The 20,225-nt window shown below is 42.9% G+C and overlaps 1 protein-coding gene across 1 annotated transcript in view; it reads right to left on the bottom strand.

Moving 5' to 3' along the window:
• Positions 1-20,225, bottom strand: part of STAB2 (stabilin 2) — a 187,983-nt gene that overhangs the window by 120,275 nt on the left and 47,483 nt on the right. Inside the window, exons 6-9 of the mRNA XM_030821934.1 lie at positions 11,659-11,754; positions 6,351-6,476; positions 5,363-5,559; positions 3,322-3,455 (exon numbers count right to left, since the gene is read on the bottom strand). Coding sequence (XP_030677794.1) covers positions 3,322-3,455; positions 5,363-5,559; positions 6,351-6,476; positions 11,659-11,754 — 553 coding nt within the window. The remainder of the gene's footprint in view (positions 1-3,321; positions 3,456-5,362; positions 5,560-6,350; positions 6,477-11,658; positions 11,755-20,225) is intronic.

Raw genomic sequence — 20,225 nt, 5'->3', positions numbered from 1 at the left:
ACCCTAAATGCTCTCATAGACACATTCCAGGGTGCTCTGGGAGCCCAGAGGGAGGGGCATCAGAGAGGACTGGGAGGACGGGGAGGCATCCTAGAGGTGGAGATACTTAGGCTGGCCATTGAAGAAGCAGGGTGTTAGGCTGACTCCCAGGAGGTGGGTGGAGGGTGGGGATGGCATCCTAAGTAGAAGGAAGAGCAGGTGCAAGGGCCAGGAGTAGGGAGCACCATATCATGTTCGAAGAACAGTGTGATGGACTGAATGTTTGTGTCCACCTCAAAATTCATATGTTGAAATCCTAACCTACAGTGTGATGGTATTATTAGGAAGCACGGCCTTTGGGAGGTATAATAATTAAATCAAGAAAGTAAAGGCCTCATGAATGGAATGAGTGCCCTTAGAAAAGAGGTCCCAGAGAGCTCCCTCCCCCTATCCACCTTGGGAGGACACAGTAAGAAGTCACCACCTATGAATCAGGCTTCACCAGATCCTGAAACTACTGGTGCCTTGATTTTGGACTTGCCAGCCTCCAGAACTGTGAGAAATAAATTCCTGTTGTTTATAAGCCACTCAGTTTATGGTACTTTATTATAGCAACCCAAACAGACCAAGACAAATAATAAGTAGTTCAGCAGAACCTGAGGCAAGGGTATATTCACGAGTGTGGTGGAGATAATGCTGGCTCATCTGCACCTGCTATGAACAGCCACTTTTGGCCATACCCTCCATACCCTGGGAATGGTCTCAGGCCCTGGAAACTGGTTTGGAGCTGTTTGGGCAGGAAATTACAGGCTTCTGAGTACTCTGAGTGTGGTCTAGTGGGAGGCCCAGGCTCTTGGGGAGCATGACCCTTTGGATGTTCAGATTCCTTGCCCTGGTGTAGACAGCAGAGGGCCAGAATGGGAGCTTCTAACATGCAGTGCCCAGGGGAGGGGCTCCTGTTGCCCAGGTCTAAGGGTCAAACTGCTGGAAACATATCTGGCAGTGGCTGAGCTGGGATTTAAACCTAGATCCATCTGAGAACGTCTCTTGCCACTGTACCATGTTGCCTTGGATAGGACTCTTGGGAAGACTGTATACACTGAGGATATCCCAACCTGTACAGATCTTATATAAACACTGAATATCATCAATGTCACTAACATTCCAAGACTCCCTACATTTCACTGTTGTTTGTACTTTTGCACAACTGGAATGTAAACTATGCTTATTCCAATAGGCCCACTCAGCCATGTCCTGGCTATTTTTCAGCTGAGTTTAGTTAAATAAGAGAGAAATGCTCATCTCTTCTATTGTCTCTTACTTCCTACATCTATTAATAAGTAAAAATAAAAAGTCAAAGCATAAAGTTATTTGTTCTCAGTAAGAATCAAAATGGAGCTTAGAGTTTAAAAGCATATTATATACATGAACTCATTAGCTCTCCACAGGCAGATTCCTGGTCTCTAGACCTACTTGACAGGTGAGGGAACTGTGGTTTAGAAAAGTTTAGTCTTGTCTAAGGTCACCCCAGGGAGAGTGGTAGAGTTCATGTTTGAACCCACCCTTCTTCATCAGGTGGTCTTCTGTGACAAATGCAGTATGATTTTGAAGACTCTGCATAAGCTACTTGCCATATTGAGAAGGCGTAAATGAAATAAATTTTTATCCCAGATGAACTAAATTACCCGAGGACTGATGGCTTCATATTTTATCAATATAACTTAGCAAGCCTTTTTACTTAGGCCTTTTTTCAGCTGAAGACAGTCAATTTGAGGTGTAGGAAGGTTTGTGGGTGATACATGTACCCCTAACATCACAATGTTAGGTTATCTGACATTCTAAACACAAATTTGGATGCAGCTTATATTATTCTGATATTCCCATTTCATTTTTAGATTTTATCCTCTCAAACACAAAGGAAAGAGATTGCTTAAGGTATTCTATTTAGACTTTCTGAGAGGGGGGTAAAACATGCATACACCAGCTTGTTTGGTTCTCAGTATTGCCAGAATATATGTTTGAAGGGAGGGTGTGCCTGGATGCATATGTGTGTTGGGTGCCTCTGTGCCTATATGCATGGCTGTGGTGTATTTGTGTGTGCATTCACATGTATTGAGGGATTTCTAGGTGCCAGGTTCTGCTCAGAGATTGATGAATTTAATCCTGTTTAACTTTCAGCACAGCCCTGGTGGGAGGTACAGTTCTTTCCCTCTTATGGTTGAAGAAACATCAGTTCAGAGAGGGTAAGGTAAGTGGCAGATTTGGGATTTGAACCTAAGTGTTCTGATATCCCAGCTCTTTCCACTCCATGTACAATAAATACAGATCTATTTATCTGTTCAGATAGGACATGATGATAATACAATCTATTGGGGCAAATCTACACACTGACCACTGAGTTATAAAAGGCATCTTTTGAACTTCCCAAAAGATGAAGGGGGCTCTGGAATCACAGAAACTGTTTTATCATGCTATGGTTGGACGTTGATTGTGGTTTTGAGCTCACAATGGCACTATGAGTCTTTCTCAGATGCTGATGATAGCGAGAATTGAAAATGGGACAGAGAAACCTCAGTCTGCGAGTCAAAGACTTGGGTTCTAGCTTCGGTTCAGTCACTAATGAAAACACGTTACACTGGTGTCATAGTTTCCAGAAACATTCTCTCATATAATCATCACAACAACCTTATGGAGTATAAATCACTGTGCTCATTTTATACAGGAAGCAACTGAGGCCAGAGAGATGGTGCCACTTTCCCAGGTCATGCATCTCGTGGGTATCAGTGCTGAGACTTAAACCTATGTCTTTAGTCCAAATACCATCTTCTTTCTATCATGTGAGCTGCCTTTGCCTCAGAAACTTTCACACAAATGTTTTTATTCACAGTAAACCCCTTCTTTTGAAACCTAGAGTCCAGGAAACACCACTAGTGCTTATTCACTTTCCCTAGTCTTGTTTTGTGTTACTAACAAGCAATATTTCATGAGTGAGGAAACAGGCATGTACATTAGAGGTCATACCCCTGTAATCTCAACAACCATTTGTTTCCCCAGTCACAGTGGCTTCCTTCTCCCACATTCTGACCACTTCATATCAAGTTATCAGGCCACATCAATATTCCAGAGTATTCTAGTGGTCCTTATAAAGGAAATAATTGTTGAGTGTTTAATTAATTAAAGATTTATTGAGTACCTACTACAATCCTTGCTCCTACTATGTGGGGTGGGGGTGGATACAAGACTGAATAAGACACATTTCCTCCCCTTCAAGAAACTTACAGCAATGACCGGACACCATTTTCACCGCTTGGAAATGTTGGTGGAGGAATTGAAAAGACTTACTCAGTTCGGCCTGGTGCGATGGTGGTGCAATTTGCATTCCTATGACACAGGTTATTTGATTTACATATATCAGTCATACTGCACCCCACTCCAGGTACGAAATTCTGGTAATGCTCCTTACACTCGCAGTGAGACTTCAGTAGACAGGGAGAGAAAAACAAATAGGATCCTAGTTAGTTACTTCTGCTGGCATTCTTCTTTAACTTGTATTTTTATTCTTCCATAAAAACTCACTCAGAGTATGTCTGAAGTGTGGACTTAAACTAAAAATTTGTCAAAGTATCTAAAAGTAGAAATCATGTTTACATATGTCACCTGCTGGAAAACTTATACTCCTTGCTTATGAAGTTTAGCTTCAATTTTCTTGTTTCCTAACCCTTGACCTCCCTAGCTCCATAATTCCCAGTTTTAGATTGTCTATAGGTGAGCAGAAATTGATGTGCAAATGGGAGGTATTATTGCTTTAGAATAATGGTTTTCAACCAGGAGTCTCAATCTAGGACACACTGGACAACATCTGGAAACAAGTTTGTTTTTTTTTTTTTTTTTGAGACAGGGTCTCACTCTGGTTGCCCAGGTTAGAGTGTAGTGGTGCAATTTTGACTCATTGCAGCCTTTACTTCCCAGGCTCAAGTGATTCTCCCACCTCAGTCTCCCGGACAGCTGGGATCACAGGTGTGGACCATCATGCCCAGCTAATTTTTTGTATTTTTAGTAGAGATGGGGTTTCGCTATGTTGCCCAGGCTGGTCTTGAACTCCTGGACTGAAGCAATCCATCCGCCTCAGCCTCCTGGAGTGTTGGGATTACAGGAATGAGCCACCATGCCCAGCCTGGAAACATTTTTGAGTGCCATGATGGGAGGAGGCGGTGCTACCTGAGGTCAAGAATGCTGTTAAACACCTCACAATGCACAAGAAAGCCCCTTCCCGCAAAGAATTATCCAGTACAAAATGTGAAAATTGCTGAGGTAGAGAAACCCTGTTTTGGAATCATGCACATGCTGCTTCTGTGTGAACAATGGAGAATTTCTAAGACTTGAAAATCTGTCTTGGAACCCATTTTCAGAGATAATGCATATTTTTTATCTCACATGCGAGGTCTTGACATTCATGGCATAACATTAATTTTCCCACAAAGACCCTCATTTTACAGATGGGAATTTAGCCCCTTGAATTTTTCTGCAATCCTGCCCCAGAAGTCGATAGCAGAAAAATGTTGCATAATATATCCTTTCTCTTTGGACGCAAGGTTGGGTGGATTCTCTGCAGGGAATTCTAGGAACATTCCCATCAGCTAGCATCCAGGTGATTAGACTGCACGGCTGTTTGGGTCGGGCACTGAGCACTTCCTCCTACCTGTGCAGCAATACCCTTCTGTATGGACATATTTCCTTCACTGAAGGCTTGATGTGCAGTTATGGACACAGAAGGCATCCACTAAATAAATACTCAATGGACGAATGTGCTATTAGGGCCAAGGCTCTTTCCACTGGATTCCTCAGTGAGGGTCTCCTGACCAGATTTTTTATCAGTCAAGGTCCTGATGTCATTTAAAGGGACAGTGTCTCTCCCCAGAATATTCTCACTGCTGCCTATAATCTATCAGTGCTGCCTGACGTTTTATCTGTTTCATTCCTTTGGGACACTGTATTTTTTGTTCTAAGAGCACCTTTTAAATTAGAAAGCCATCGCAGAATGGAGGATTGCTGGTAAAAGTCAATCATATGTTCAACAGTTAATTTGTTAATCTAATTTTGAATTATGTATATGTTTTGCCAAACACCATATAGGACTGTGACAGGAGAGAACGTAAGACAATTAAGTTTGGATGGGGAGCTGGGAAAGTGTGAGTTTAAAGGATAGACGGGGTGAGCAGGCACTGATTTCAGGCTCTGAGCACATGGAGGACTGTCTGGAGGGGAAGACCAAGTGGAACATTGAAAGGGAGAATTGGGATGGCATAGAAGACAAATGATACCTGTGACACATAGTGGCTTGTCAAACTTCTAGATACATCACTTCCCTGCATCATTTGCTCACCTGTCCAGGCCCATCGTATTTGCACACTGTAGACTTTGTAGGGCAGTTTCCAAAGTTAATTTGGCAGGGGTCCACAGGCAAGCACACTTGGCCATCCCCATGGTAGCCTTCTTGGCATGTACAACTGTGCTGATTTGGTCCCAGGTACGTACAATGAGCATGAGGGTGGCAGATTTTTTGTAAACATGGATTGATGGCTTGAGAGGCAACAGCAAAATGAGAAGCAGTTAGTGAACAGGGTTGGAGAAGGAAAACTGAACCATGAGCAACAGTGGATCACAGCTCATCAAAGCCACAAAGGCAACTCACAGTTTTCAAAGACAAACATTTCCTCTCATTTCCCGCTGAACCAGACAGATTTATGTATGGCCATCAGAAATTGTACAAATATTGTGTTGATATATTAGTAGACCATTTTGTATATGTAGTTAAATATAAAATAGCATGAAAGAAAACACTAACACAGAATTTATAGTATGTACTCAGCCTTGCTCTAAGAATTTGCTATATATTAACTCATTTAATCTTTACAATAATCCCTGAAAGTAGGTACCATTATTATCTCCATTTCATAGACAGAAAAACTGAGACACAGGCAGGTTAAAGGTCATGTAGTCAGTAAAGGGCAGATCTGGGACTGAACCCAGACAGTCTGGCTTGAGAGTCCATGTTTTTAACTGATATATAATACAGCTTTTTATAAAGTGAATAAAATAAAAAAGATAAAATAAGAAGCATTAAATGTTGTTCTAACATTGATTAAGGTGATATGGAAACATATAAAAATCTATTTATGTGCTTTCATAAGAGAAGGAGAAGCTGCCATTTATTGAGCATTTTGCTTGGCACCTTTTATATACATTTCGCTCAACTACACAGAGAGAAATAGAAATGGTCATTGTGTTAAGGAGGTTGTGAGATTTTTTTTTCCTGTTAGATAACCTAAACATCTCAATGAATAAACTAGCAGAATCTAAATTCTACTCACGCTCGCAGTATTTGCCATCGCCTTGGTAATTGGGAAGGCATTTGCATTCCAGTTTGTTTTCATCTTCAGTGGAAGGCGAACATCTGGAATTTTCTGGGCAGAGCAAGGCTGCACATTCAGGGATGGCTGCATAGGAAAATTGTTGAAGTACTTGCATTAGTAGAATAACCAGTTCTTAAGACCCCAAACTGCAGTATTCCCTTTTATTAAAAAGCAATACAAACTCATTGTAATAATTTAAAAAATACAGAACACACAAAGTTAAAATTGCCTTCTCAGTCTCCCAAATTTACCGATATCATCAATCAATAAACTATATTAATTTATAACATTATTTGTATGATTTTGTAACAAAATAGAATCCTGTTAAAATATTTAGCAAAGTAATTTTTAATTTGACAATATATTATGAAAGTCTTTAAGGATCTGCCTCGATCTGTAGGTAACTGCATAGTATTTCAAAAGATAGGTGTGACATAGATGGCTGTCAAAAACCATGAAGAGTCTGACATATCAGCCAACTTGCAAAGTGAACAAGCTGGGCTAATAAAGTTTCAAGGATGCTGGTAGAAGATACAAAACTTCTGGGTTAGAGTGAAGTACAGCTTAATACTTACAGCAGGGGTAGCAGCCAGGGTATCAGCATTTTGGCACCAGTTTTTTCAAACCTCAATTCCCACGGGGCAATTCAAAAAGGACTAGACTGAGACATGTACATGCAGTGGGTTTCATCATAGGAGGTGAGCCCTGATCTTAGGGTACCTAATTTTTTTTTTTTAAATGGGCAATGTATTATTTAGGGACAAGCAGGAGACAGAAACCACATAATTATTTGAACAGGGAAAGTTGTGCTATAAAGGATTATGAACAATTAAAATCATGAAAAATCTGCTAGTGAGAGTTTAAAATAAAATAATTCTAAAGAATAAAGAAATAGCAGGTCTATAAAGAGCAACCACTGTACTAGGGCTGAGACAAGTACCCAACGTATAACCTTCTTCCCTCCAGGCTGAGATCTGAGTATCACTGGAAAAAGCATGGCGTTAGTCACTAGATAGCAAAGTTGCAGAGATACTTTGACAATATTTGCTGGAAATCTGCTCTCTGAGGTGGCCGGAAGGTCATGCATGAGGAGGTCACAAGCCTTAGAACTCACTAGGTGCCAAAGGTGCTAGCCAGTGGGCGCTGCTGGCAGTAGCAGCTAAGAAGCCACCTCTCTGTCATGCAGTGCATCTCTGTGTGTGGTTCAGGCCTGGGCAGCTCCAGACCAGCTGTGTGGGATTTAGGGGGTGTGTCCAGCTCTCCAGATGACCAGCTCTTCAGGGGCCTTGCTGTGCATGGGGCTGAGGAGTACAGAACAGCCTTCCCCTGGGGTGAGGCATGGGCCTGTGCAGTCTGGGGCTCCTGGCTGTGCTGCCACTTCCTGAGTCAAGCACTGGACAGTGTGCATTGGCCAAATGCTGGAGGGAGCTGAGCTCTGCAGGAACCTGGCACTGGAGAAACTATGTGGGGCTAAGAAACAGAGAAAAGCTGTTTTTCGGGAGCCTGGTGAGTGAGTCAAACCAGAAACAGGGAGAGAGCCCTCGCTTCCTCCTCTACAGTCCTTCTAGCACTCTTCATTGATGAGGCTTCACGTTTTGCTAGCTAGTGAAGGAGAATCATTTATAAAGCCCAGCTCCATTATCACAGAGCAGGCAAAAAGGGTGACTTTGGAGCTGAGAGGCACTGGCAGTGAGCCTGCCTGCCCTTTGCCCCTGAGGGAGGTACTATGTCTTCCAAGTCTGTTCAGTATACGAACATCCTTGAACAGATGATCTGGAACAAAGAGCAGTCAGTGTATTGCTCTCAAGATGTGCACACATGTGAGAGATGCATGGAGAATTGTCTCCCAACAGTGGCTAGTTGAGTAAAATAGTTCACAGAGACTGTTCCCCCACCCCTTCCATAAACCAGAAGTTTTGGCAGAAAGTGGCTGCTGCTTCAGGATTACATTTTCCACCCCACTTTACATCCAGGAAAGGTCACGTGACTAGTTCACGCTGCTGGAATATTGAGTAGAGGTTTTACATATTTTTCCTGGACTTTCATAAGCAGGTGCTTCTCCATCTTCTCTTTCACATCTGTGATGGCTGGAAGCAGAGTACTCTGAGGTATTAGAGAATGACAGAGTCACAAGATGGAAAGATCTGGATCCCTAATCACCATGTAGGGGGAAGCTGGCACCAGCCAGGAACACCCACATTGGACTGTTACATGAGTGAGAACTATACTTCATTAATGTTAAGCCAGAGATTCCTAAATATCTCAGGTCACAGTGCCTTTAGTGTCTCAATAATTTTTTTCATGGTACCCCGACTTCAAATGAAATACTGAAAAGTCCATTTATTTAGTTGTTAGAATCACTTAGCAGCCATTTGAAAAGGTGACATGCTTAATAGAAAAATGTCTATTTATATGTTCACCTATGTATAAGACATGTGCGTGTGTTGGACACTGCACAACTTCTCAAACTTTAAAGTTTGATACAGATTGGAGACTGGCAGCCTCATTTCAGTCACATTGATTTTTACATGGTACTTGCCTTTTATCATAGCAATCACTGAAAATGTACCTTTGCAAAGATATGATGTCACTGCAAGGAATTAGTGCGACCTCATGTTGAAATTGTGAACTAACTCAAGCTAGCAGTCCACGTGATATCTGACAGATGTATCTCTGTGTTTCCCTCAGAAATTTAAAATACCAATAGTAGCCAGTGAATTTGATTGTAGTACCTTGGGACACCTTGGCGCACAATTTTAAAACCATAGTGTTAAACCATTGAAGTTTTGTGTTTATTTTTTATAGCAACTAGCATTATCCTAACTAGTATAGGATGGACCACAACTTATTCAACTAATTTCCTACTGGTGGGAATTCCAGTTGTTTTCAGCTTGTTATCTTCCTACAAATAGCATTTCCATAAATTTCTTTGATCATATATGCTTACCTTTGCCTAATTCCTCTCCTCTTCCAGGGTAAATTCTTAGAATTGGGGCCACAGAAGCATACTATAAGCATGCCTTCAAATTTAGTAAATAAATTTCTCCCATAGGTTGTAGGAATCCACATTCTTACTGTCATTTTTTTCATACCCACAGATGGATATTATCTGTCTATTCAATCTTTGTAACATAGTGGGCAAAAATAAAAACACAAAAATAAACTTCCAGGACTCCAAATATGACTGCATTTTAATAGTATGTATGTGACGATTAGTGGACTTAGCACCTTTTTCATGTTTATTGCTGGTTTTCATTTCTTCTTTTTGAGACAGAGTCTCAGTCTGTCACCCAGGCTGGAGTGCAATGGTGTGATCTCAGCTCACCACAACATCCACCTCCCGGGTTCAAGCGATTCTCCCGGGTCAGCCTCCTGAGTAGCTAGGATTACAGGCACCCGCCATCATGCCTGGCTGATTTTTGTAGAGACAGGGTTTCACCATGTTGGCCAGGCTGGTCTTGAACTCCTGACCTGAGGTGATCCACCTGCCTCGGCCTCCCAAAGTGCTGGAATTACAGGCATGAGCCACCACATCTGGCCTGTTTTCATTTCTTATTCTGAAATTTAGACTTTGGACTTTACCTGAATCCAATTTTTTATTATAAAAATGTATCTGCCATGTGAATTTTAAATATTTTTGTCCTAGTCTCTTGTCATTTGGCCGGACAGAATTATTACTATTTTTTTACTTGGGAGCATATCTATTAGGGTTTTCCATTAGGCCGGCTTCTGGACTGGGTCTCCTGCCTTACTGAGAATGCATCTGCCCAGGAGTCCACTGGACAATGGTTGGAGTGGCCAAGGAAGTGGGCTGACTGAGGACCACAGAAGGCCCGTCCCACCCACTTGCCTTTGCATTTGGACTGGAGGCTTGCATGGCTGTCCCAGCTACAGGAAGAAGGCACAGGCTGAGTTTATTCATCCTGTTACTACCACCGCTCACGGCATTTCAACTGCTTCCAATAAAATGAGTTTGCATTTGCTGACTTTCAATCTCACCCAACCCTTTCCTTTTACAGGAGACTCAAGTCCCGAGGATAATTTAAATGAGGCTAGTGGCACAGGCACAATGGCCGATTTCTTAACATCTCAGCTCCCAGTTTACCCTTCAGAGCCGGCTCTGCCATCCTGTGAGTTTCTCCTTCATAGAGCGATGTTAAGTTTTGCCAGTAGAGGGCGCGGCGGGACACGGTGGGAGGCGGGGGCTCTTCTTTCTGCCTCCAGGGTGCAGTGTGGGGCTGCTGCTGCGTGTTCCTTTGCTGCTGCTGCAGGGTCTGTTCAGGGATGCTCTGCCCCAGCGGTGCACTCAGAGTTCCTCGGTGACTGACCTTGCATCCTTGGCCTGGACCTAGCGACCACCTTCCCACAGCCCTCTCGACATAGACATTGTGTATTCCAGGATTTTGCCTGAGAGGCCCCTGATTTCCTGTGCCTCACCCACCAGCCTCAGCTCCCCAAGGCCCTGGAGGGTTGCCCCATGCCTGCTAGGTGACTGTGGTCCAGTGCTGGCCTGGATAAAACAGCAAACTTCTCGGCCACCCACCACACCCTCTCCAACAAGGTTTAAATCCAGCCTTGGGGACTGCCACCCCCTTCCAAATTTCTCCTTCCTTTGTTATGCTCCATCCTCTCTAGAGTTCTGTTTGCATTTTTACAGCTGCTCTCCTATCATAGCTTACTAATTATCCCTATTAAACTTCCCTCGTTTAAATCACCCCTTGGTTTCCAGCTCTTGATTGGACCCAGTATGATAGATAGCTTTAAGAATTTCCCATGGATTCAAATGACTTGAGTCCCAGCTCTCCTATTTACTAGTTGTGTGGCCTTTGGTGAATCACTTAGCCTTGGTGAAGCACCCTTTCCTCTTTCTTAGGGCTGTTAATGTGTTCTGCCTTTGAGGCTCATAATTGAGAAGATGCTGTATCTCCTTTACTAGGTGACTCACTTGTTGCAATGGCTTGTGTTGGCTTCCCAGCCCCAGTGTCCCTCTCTCCATTCTACCCTTCACCTGGCCTCCAGTTCAGCCTTCCTAAAACACAGCTATAGCCTTGACACCACATTGCTTCTGTTCTCTCTCTTCCTCCTCCTCCCTTTCCCTCCTCTTCTTTCCTTTTCTCTTCTACATTCTCTTTTTAATTTCTGGTTTCTTTCTAGAAAACTTTTGGTGGTACCTTGCACCTATAGAGAATAACAGATACAAAATTGAAATGCATACACTTGTGCCTATTTGATCTGGTGTGGCATTAAGGAAACTAGCAGTACTTACGCTTGTCACACTTGGGGCCAGTGTATGCAGAGTAGCACTCACAGGTTCCATCGCCATCTAGTCCACTGTTGCACACCCCATGCACACAGTTGCACACTGGAGACAGAAAGTGGGGGATTTTTATTACCTGACATAGACTGTTGCTAAACATTCTGGAAAGATAATATTTTCAGATCATCTTTGCTGAGACTCTGCATAATAAGGTGAAGAAGACCATGGATTTGAAGTCCTAGAGACCCTTGTTTGAACTTTGGCTCCTTTCCCTTTTATCAGTACCAGGATTTTCTTTTAAGTTTAACATATGGATAATAATGCCTACTTCCTGGGATTTCTATAGAGTCAAGTAACATAATGTATATAAAGCATATGGGGCATATCATATGCATTGGAGTTCTCTTCCCTACTCTCAAACTATTTACTTCATCTCTGGATACTTCAACAAGAGAATTAATTTAGTGTCTTATATACACCTGTTATGTTTAAAAGAGAAAAGCTACTACTAACTCAATCACTGTTGGTAGCAGATATCTATACAAGTAAGTCCTACCTATTGATTGGGCAATGCAAGGATAAAAAAGGAAAATATTCAAAAGGGTCTAGAATAACCATGCCATATTTTCTAGCTTGATGTTTTAGCCCAGTGACAGATCATTTCAGGGATGATAAATGAAGGGCATTTGAAATGAATGTGAATGGTCAACTCTTTAGTTAGCGGTTGGTTTGTAGCAAGATTTACTATCAGGCTAGGCCATCAGCATCCTATGGCCAGCCCTCTCTGGAGCATGTTTTATTAGTTTTCTATCACTGCCATAACAAGTTCCACAAACTTAGTCACTTAAAACAACACAAATTTATCTTATAATTCTGGAGGTGAGAAGTCCAAAATGTACTCATTGAGCTAAAATCGATGTGTCAGTTGGGCTGCTATCCCTCTGGAGACTTTAGTGGAGAATCTTTTCTTTTGTCTTTTCTAGCTTCTAGAGCCCATCTTTATTCCTGGGCTCATGAAACCCTTTCTCCATCTTCAGAGCCAACAATGGCAGGCCAAATCCTTCTCATGCTACCATTTCTATGGTTCTCTCTTCTGTCTTTCTCATCCACTTATAACAACTCTTGTGATTACATTGGACTCACCTGGATAATCCAGGATACTCTCCCTATCTTAAATCAGCCAATTAGCAACCTTAATTCCATCTGCAACCTTAATTCTCCTTTGCCATATAACCTAACATATTCATAGGTTCCGGGGATTAGGACATTTTGGGGTCTCATTTTTCTGTCTACTACATGTGTCTTCGGTGCACGTAAGCCAACTTAATATTAGCTCAGATGAAACATAATTAAGAAGATGCACCTGCTTAAAAACTTAACCAGAAATACCAGCAAAGCAAGGATGAATAAAGTTTAAAGTATTCCAAACATCTAATAAGCCATCAAATCCTTTGTTTTCTCTGTCTCTATCTCCCACCTTGATTTTCTGCTCTTCATCCCCACTGGTGCCATTCTTGTTCAGGCCTTTATCATGTTTTGCCTGGACTATTGCAGTAGCATGATACCTGGTCTTGCTATTTCCAGTTTCTTGCCTCTCCATTTCATTCATTTCATTTGATTAGCAATGGCATCAGGGTGACCTTCCCCAAAATATCTCAATGACTCTCAATTACCAACCAAATAAAATTTAGATGTCTCAGTTTGGTAAACAATAGCCATTCCAACCTGACTCTAACCTTGATAAAATTTCATTTTCATCTTTCACCACTTTATTTTATACATCTTAGATTCTTAGCATGTGGGATGATTCATTCACTATTCATCTTCCTTCCTTCAAAACACTTATGGAATACGTATTATGTTGAGAGTACCGCGCTAGAGATTAATGCACAAAAATAAACAGGACAAAGTCTCTGCCATCAAAGAGATCAAAATCTAATGGCAGAAGAAAACAGCCAATCACAATGCACTGGGATAAATGCTATGACATGACCAATGAATGGGAGCTGGCCAGGAAAAGATAAAGTGCGGTTGGCCCAGGGAAGACCATGCCAGGTGGAAGCAGCAGGAAATGCATCTTGCACGTTCACACCTCCAGGCTTTTCCTCTGCTGCGCTCCCTTTTGTGTGCTAACTGGAATCCTTCAAGGCCAGCCAAAGCCCCCACTTCTGTGTTGCCATCTCAGTGGTCTCCAAACAATCTGTGCTCCTCTGGCTCCAGCAGCACTTTCTTTGTTCCGTGTCCACTATTGCACCCTACGACAACTACAAGTTTGTTAATGCCTGACAGCTGAAGACCACCAGGAGCTCACCGATGGTCAAACCAAGCCAGCAGCAAGGGTGAGCCATTCTGGGAGAAGTATCAGTAGGCTCTTATGTCAGCCAGGAGAGGCAGCTGCTGGGTAGTTCCCATGGTTGTCCACTGTTGTTGAGTCTCTGTTCAGACATGATTATTCCCTGGCCTAGTTTTTGTCTTTTCCTCCATGGATATAGTGAGTCTTTTTTCTGATGGTGATATTCTGTGAAATTGTTTATGCTCAGCAGCAGAACACCACAGCCTCTCTGGTAGCAACTAGGCCAGCAGCCAGGGGACAGCTGTCAGGGCTGCCGTTTTCTTTCTCAATCTGTATATTTTTTCTCCCCTATTAGACTGGAACTGCTTGGAATGACCTCCCCACCTCTGTATTTTCCCACATCTTTTATGGTGCCCTGTAACAATCCAACAACTACGCAACTAAATTTTAGACAAAGACACTATCCGGCAGGGCCAGGATCAGGGTGAGGAGAGTGAAACAGGGTTGTGCAAGTGCAGAGCTGCATCCTGCCGTTATTTAGCATTTTGATGTTTTGTTCAATAATTTTAAAAGTATTATTGTCATGGGTTGAGTTTTGTCTCCCAAAATAATATGGTGGAGTCCTCATCCCCAGTACTTCAGAATGCCCCTATTTGGAAATAGGGTCATTGCAGATGTAATGAGTTAAGATGAGGTCATACTGGAGTAAGGCAAGCCCATAATTCAATATGACTGGTGTCCTCATAAGAAGGGGAGATGCCACAGACATTAGGTGAAGAGGCAAGTGAAGAGGGAGGCTGGGATTGGAGTGATACTGTCACAACCAAAAACAGCTGGGGCTAGCAGAAGCTGAAAGAAGCAAGGAAGGACCTTCTTCTAGAAGCTTCAAAAGGAGCATGGCCCTGCCAACACCTTGATATTTGACTTCTAGCTTCCAGAACTGGGACAATAAGTTGCTGTTGTTTTAAGCCACCCATTGTGTAGTACTTTGTTGCAGCTGCCCTAGGAAATCAGTGCAGTTACTGGTCTTGATTACTGAGTTTTTTTGATGCCTCCTTAAATTTTGCACCCAAGGCCCCACACTTCTCTTTATTGAGTGCTTACTATCTATCAGGCATTTTGCCAAGTGTGTTGCATGCATTATCTAATGTTTACCACATCCTTTGAGGTAGGTATCATTACTACCAGTGTATCACACATGAAAAAATGGGAGATAACTAGCTCAAGTAGTCCCTCAAATAACTGAAGAATTAAATTGGATTTGCAGTGTCATCCTCCCTTCAAAACTCAATTGACATTGTTTCTATTTTAGCCAAGCACTTTGATATCTACCTATGGCTGTGGATTTTTGGAATAAACAAGTTCTGGAGAGCAGTCAAGTTGGTTATGGAGATAAGTGGGGTGAGGAGGGAGTGTACTATGGGCTCAGTGGAGAAGATTCAATTCAATTCAAAAATATTTACCCAGCTCCTACCTAGCAGCAGGCACTGTATTAGGCACTAGGTATACAACACGTCAGTAATTGATAATATGTAAGTCCAGGAGCTCACAGTGCAGTGGGAAGCCAGGCTCTGGGAGATACACTGATGATTCCTGCCCTAACTGCTGTCATGCAGCCAGTGGAGGAAGGTGAGGGGCACAGAGGGCTCCTGCTCCCAACTCAGATTCAAATTACAAGTGTTGTCCTTGTCACTAAGATTGCTCTCCTGGCTGTGTGATATTGGCCCATGGCCCTGGCATGAGCCTCTCCCTTCATGCTATCTTCCACTACAGCCGTTATACTGGATTGACTGCCTGGCACTGGCAGCTTTTGGAAGCCTCTGACACTGCATTGCAGGCTGCCAGCTGCTGCCAGAAACATGCCCTTGGGAAGGAGACGTAAGTGGCAGAGGGTTTCCCAGATGATCATTGAAAGAGCCCTTGGTACTTGTTAACCAGTCTCAGCAAATCTCTAGAGACACATAAAACTTGGGTGGTGTGACTTTAAAGTGGTGAAAGTCATGGCCGTGCTGGTCAGAGGGATGGTATGCACAGCCTCCTGTGACATGCCCCATAGCAGAGTAAGCTGCTCCCTCTCCTGTGCTCCCATAGGATCTTGTCTGGGCTGTGCACGCTGCATCATCACAGTTGTCACCCACATTTCCCTTGGGAAATGGGCACCTAAGCTCCTTGGGACTGGGCACCTAATCTCATCACTCTTAGGATCCACTTCACCTGTCTGGTGTGTAATGTATGATGGACACTCACCAGGGGCAGACTGGGGCAGTGCTTAGGGGCCCAGGCTCTGGAGTCACATACGTGGGGTCAAATCCTGCCTCTGCCCCCATAATAGCTGCATGGCCTTGAGCAACCCTCTCTGCTTCTTCATCCATAAAAGGAGAACCCCCACCTCCTTTGGAGAGTCGCAGTGAGGATCCAAAGAAATCCCTCTGCACATGGTCTGACACACAGCAGGTGCTCAGCAAATACTAGTGACTCTTCTTAACAGTACATGGTTGTGGGATTGATTTGGGGATCATGTTAGAGAAAACGGGCTTTGCAATCTGGCTAGCTGGGAAGGAGGCACTGAACAGGCTGGGGCACTGGCCACAGAGATGAAAACCTTTGGCTGGTGCAGCTAGAAATCATCTCTAAACCAACAAGCAGTCTGGTAGGAGAGTGCTTCTGCAGAAGATTTCAGCCAGTGTTAAAAATAAACTGCACCTAGTAGAGCTGTCCTACTTACAGGCAGAATGGCCACCTCCCGGGACCAACATCTCATTGGATGACACAACACTGGCACCCAGTGGATGCCTGGATGAAAAGGTTTGCAGTCTCCATAGTCCTTGTCAGTGGGAAATGACCAGGCATCACTGAGTCATTCATTCATCCATTCATTCATCAGTGACTTACTTGCTGTTGGATTATTTTTGTCCTCACTTAATACTTACTTCCATTGATTAAGTGCTTGTGACATAATACTAAGAGCTTTGCTATGTTGTCAATCCCATGAAATAGATGTTATTATTCCTGTTTTATAGATGAGAAAGTCTTAGGGGATTTAAATAGCTTGCCCTCCGTAACACAGCAATTAGGGTCTGTTTCAAACTATGGTCAGGCTGAGTTTAAAGCCTGTTCTCTTAATTGTTACGTCCTAGAGCTATGATGTCTAATTTGGTAGCCACAAGCCACATGTGGCTATTTAAATTTGAATTAAGTGAAATTTGAATTTTAACTCCTCAGTTGCACTAGCCCCATTTCAGATGCTCAATAGTCACATGTGGCTAGTGGCTACTGTATGGGACAGTGCAAACAGACAATATTTCTATCATCACAGAAAGTTCTACTGGAATCCAGAGCTTGGAGGTTTTTCTCTTGGGTCTCAGTTTAAGTTTCCAGTTTTCTTATTTAAAAATTTAGGTGTTGTCCAGTTAGAATGGCAATCATTAAAAAGTCAGGAAACAACAGGTGCCGGAGACGATGTGGAGAAATAGGAACACTTTTACACTGTTGGTGGGACTGTAAACTAGTTCAACCATTGTGGAAGTCAGTGTGGCGATTCCTCAGGGATCTAGAACTAGAAATACCATTTGACCCAGCAATCCCATTACTGGGTATATACCCAGAGGATTATAAATCATGCTGCTATAAAGACACATGCACACGCATGTTTATTGCGGCACTATTCACGATAGCAAAGACTTGGAACCAACCCAAATGTCCATCAATGATAGACTGCATCAAGAAAATGTGGCACATATACACCATGGAATACTATGCAGCCATAAAAAATGATGAGTTCATGTCCTTTGTATGGACATGGATGAAGCTGGAAACCATCATTCTCAACAAACTATCACAAGGACAAAAAACCAAACACTGCATGTTCTCGCTCATAGGTGGGAATTGAACAATGAGAACACATGGACACAGGAAGGGGAACATCACACACTGGGGCCTGTTGTGGGGTAGGGGAAGGGGGGGAGGGATAGCATTAGGAGATATACCTAATGTAAATGACAAGTTACTGGGGGAAGCACACCAACATGGCACATGTATACATATGTAACTAAACTGCACGTTGTGCACATGTACCCTAAAACTTAAAATATAAAAAAAAAATTTTAGGTGTTGAGACCATCATTCTCCCTTTCACTTGCCCTTTCTCCATGACACTAAGTGTGAAGGGAGGATACTTCCTTTATTTGGAAATGTTGGGAATTTCCTTGTGCATCTGTGCTCATCAGTAACCAACACCAGTGTCTTGGAGATAACATGGGTCTTCTTCCTAATTTGTCATCTCCAGACAATTACTAGGCTTTCTTGGGAACTAAGCAATGCTGGATGCTTTATTTACTCCTTCCCATTTCAATATTTATTTAGCATATGTGATTTAAATTCTTAAATGGCAGGCAAGGGTAAATTTGGGAGGAGACATGCTATTTCTATATAGTTGACTGATTACATTTTAGTTGCTGTCCTTTAATGTAATGTTTAACTTTAAAAACACACGGGATACCAATATCCTTTTTTTTTTTTTTTGAGATGGAGTCTTGCTCTGTCACCCAGGCTGGAATGCAGTGGCACGATCTCGGCTCACTGCAACCTCAGACTCCCGGATTCAAGTGATTCTCCTGCCTCAGCCTCCCAAGTAGTTGGGATTACAGGTGCGCGCCACCACACATGGCTAATTTTTTTATTTTTAGTAGAGATGGGGTTTCACCATGTTGGCCAGGCTGGTCTCAAACTCCTGACCTCAACGGATCCAGCTTTAGCTTCCCAAAGTGCTGGGATTACAGGCATGAGCAAATGAGCCCAGCCCCAATATCTGTTTTAAATTTGCTTTTGCTAACAGTCTTATGAAATAATCTCTATGGAACAGTGGGTGAAGAAACACCTGTGATTAGGGGATGCTAGGGAATAATAATCATAACATTTATTATGCACTTATTATCCCATTAAATCCTCTCTAAAGGAGGCAATATTATTTCTGTCTTTACAGATGAAGACACAGATAGCATGCTTCATAAACTTACCTATGTCTCCATGATTAGCAGGCCTAGAGCTGAAACCTCGTCTGAGTCTAAAGCCTGGGTTCTAAAACCATGCTTCTGGGTCAGGAGAACATCACTGGAGCAAACTAGATAATTCATTCATTGATTCACCTATTCACATACTCACTCACTCATTTATTCATCCAACAACAGTGTAGTGAGTGTCTACCAGGCAGGCAGCAGGTAGAAGGTACTGGAGATAAAGATACCACAGCACCTGCCTAAGAGGACCTTATGGATTAGAACAAGGCAATGCCTCTGCAATTGCAGATAAAGTTTATTACAGAGTTTGCAAACTTATGGGGGTGGGATGTGTTGTGTGTGCATAGGTTTTCTTGCCAAAAATATCTGAATCGAAGCAGTTTTCTACTGAGTTTAATTTTTCCACGAAAGTCAGAGCCCAAGTGGTGTTGGCAAAAAGCTACCCAATATATTCCTTTTTGGGAGACGTGGATCTAGCAGACACTGTTTCTACCACGCCCACATTCTTTAGACCTTACTGACTGCGATTGTGAGCATTCCAGCTAACTTCCAGGATCTACAGCTCTTAGCCTGAGGGTTTTGTGTGAACCTTAGGATGAGCGCTTGGCCTGGGTGCTCCCTATAAACACTCTAAGTGGCAGGGAGTGAAAAACTCTCCCCACTTGATTATGTGTATTAATTCCCTGTCGCTGCCGTAACACATTGCCACACACTTAGTGTCTTAAAACCACAAAAAGTTATTGTCTTACATTTCTGAAGGTCAGAAATCCAAAATCACTGTGCTAAAATCAAGGTGCTGGCAGTGTTGTGCTCCTTTTTGGAGACTCTGGGGAGAACATGTTTCCTTGCCTTTTCCAGCCTCGAGAGGCCAGCCACATTCCTTGGCTCATGGCTCCTCCTTCTTCAAAGCCAGAAATTGGCAGATCGAGTCTTTCTCATATTTCATATAACTCTGGCACTCCTCTTCTGCCTCCCTTCTCCATACTTAAGGACCCCTGTGATTAACACTGGGCCTTCCCAGATAACCCAGGATAATCTCTTATCCTAAGATCAGCTGATTAGCAACCTTAATTCTATTTGCTACTTTATCTTTGCCATGTAAGGTACCATATTCCCAGGTGCTAGGGATTTGGATGTGGACATCTTCAGGGAGCCATTATTCTGCCCACCACACTATGGCTCCCTCTCCCCTCGGGTGAGATGACTGAGCTGTGTGTTCTGCACCGACCCCCAGAGCTCCCCGGGGCATCAGGCTCCAGTGGTCCACA

The sequence above is a fragment of the Nomascus leucogenys genome, chromosome 10 (assembly GCF_006542625.1).
Source record: "Nomascus leucogenys isolate Asia chromosome 10, Asia_NLE_v1, whole genome shotgun sequence".
Taxonomy (NCBI): Eukaryota; Metazoa; Chordata; class Mammalia; order Primates; family Hylobatidae; genus Nomascus; species Nomascus leucogenys.
This window is presented reverse-complemented; position numbering and strand designations above follow the sequence as displayed.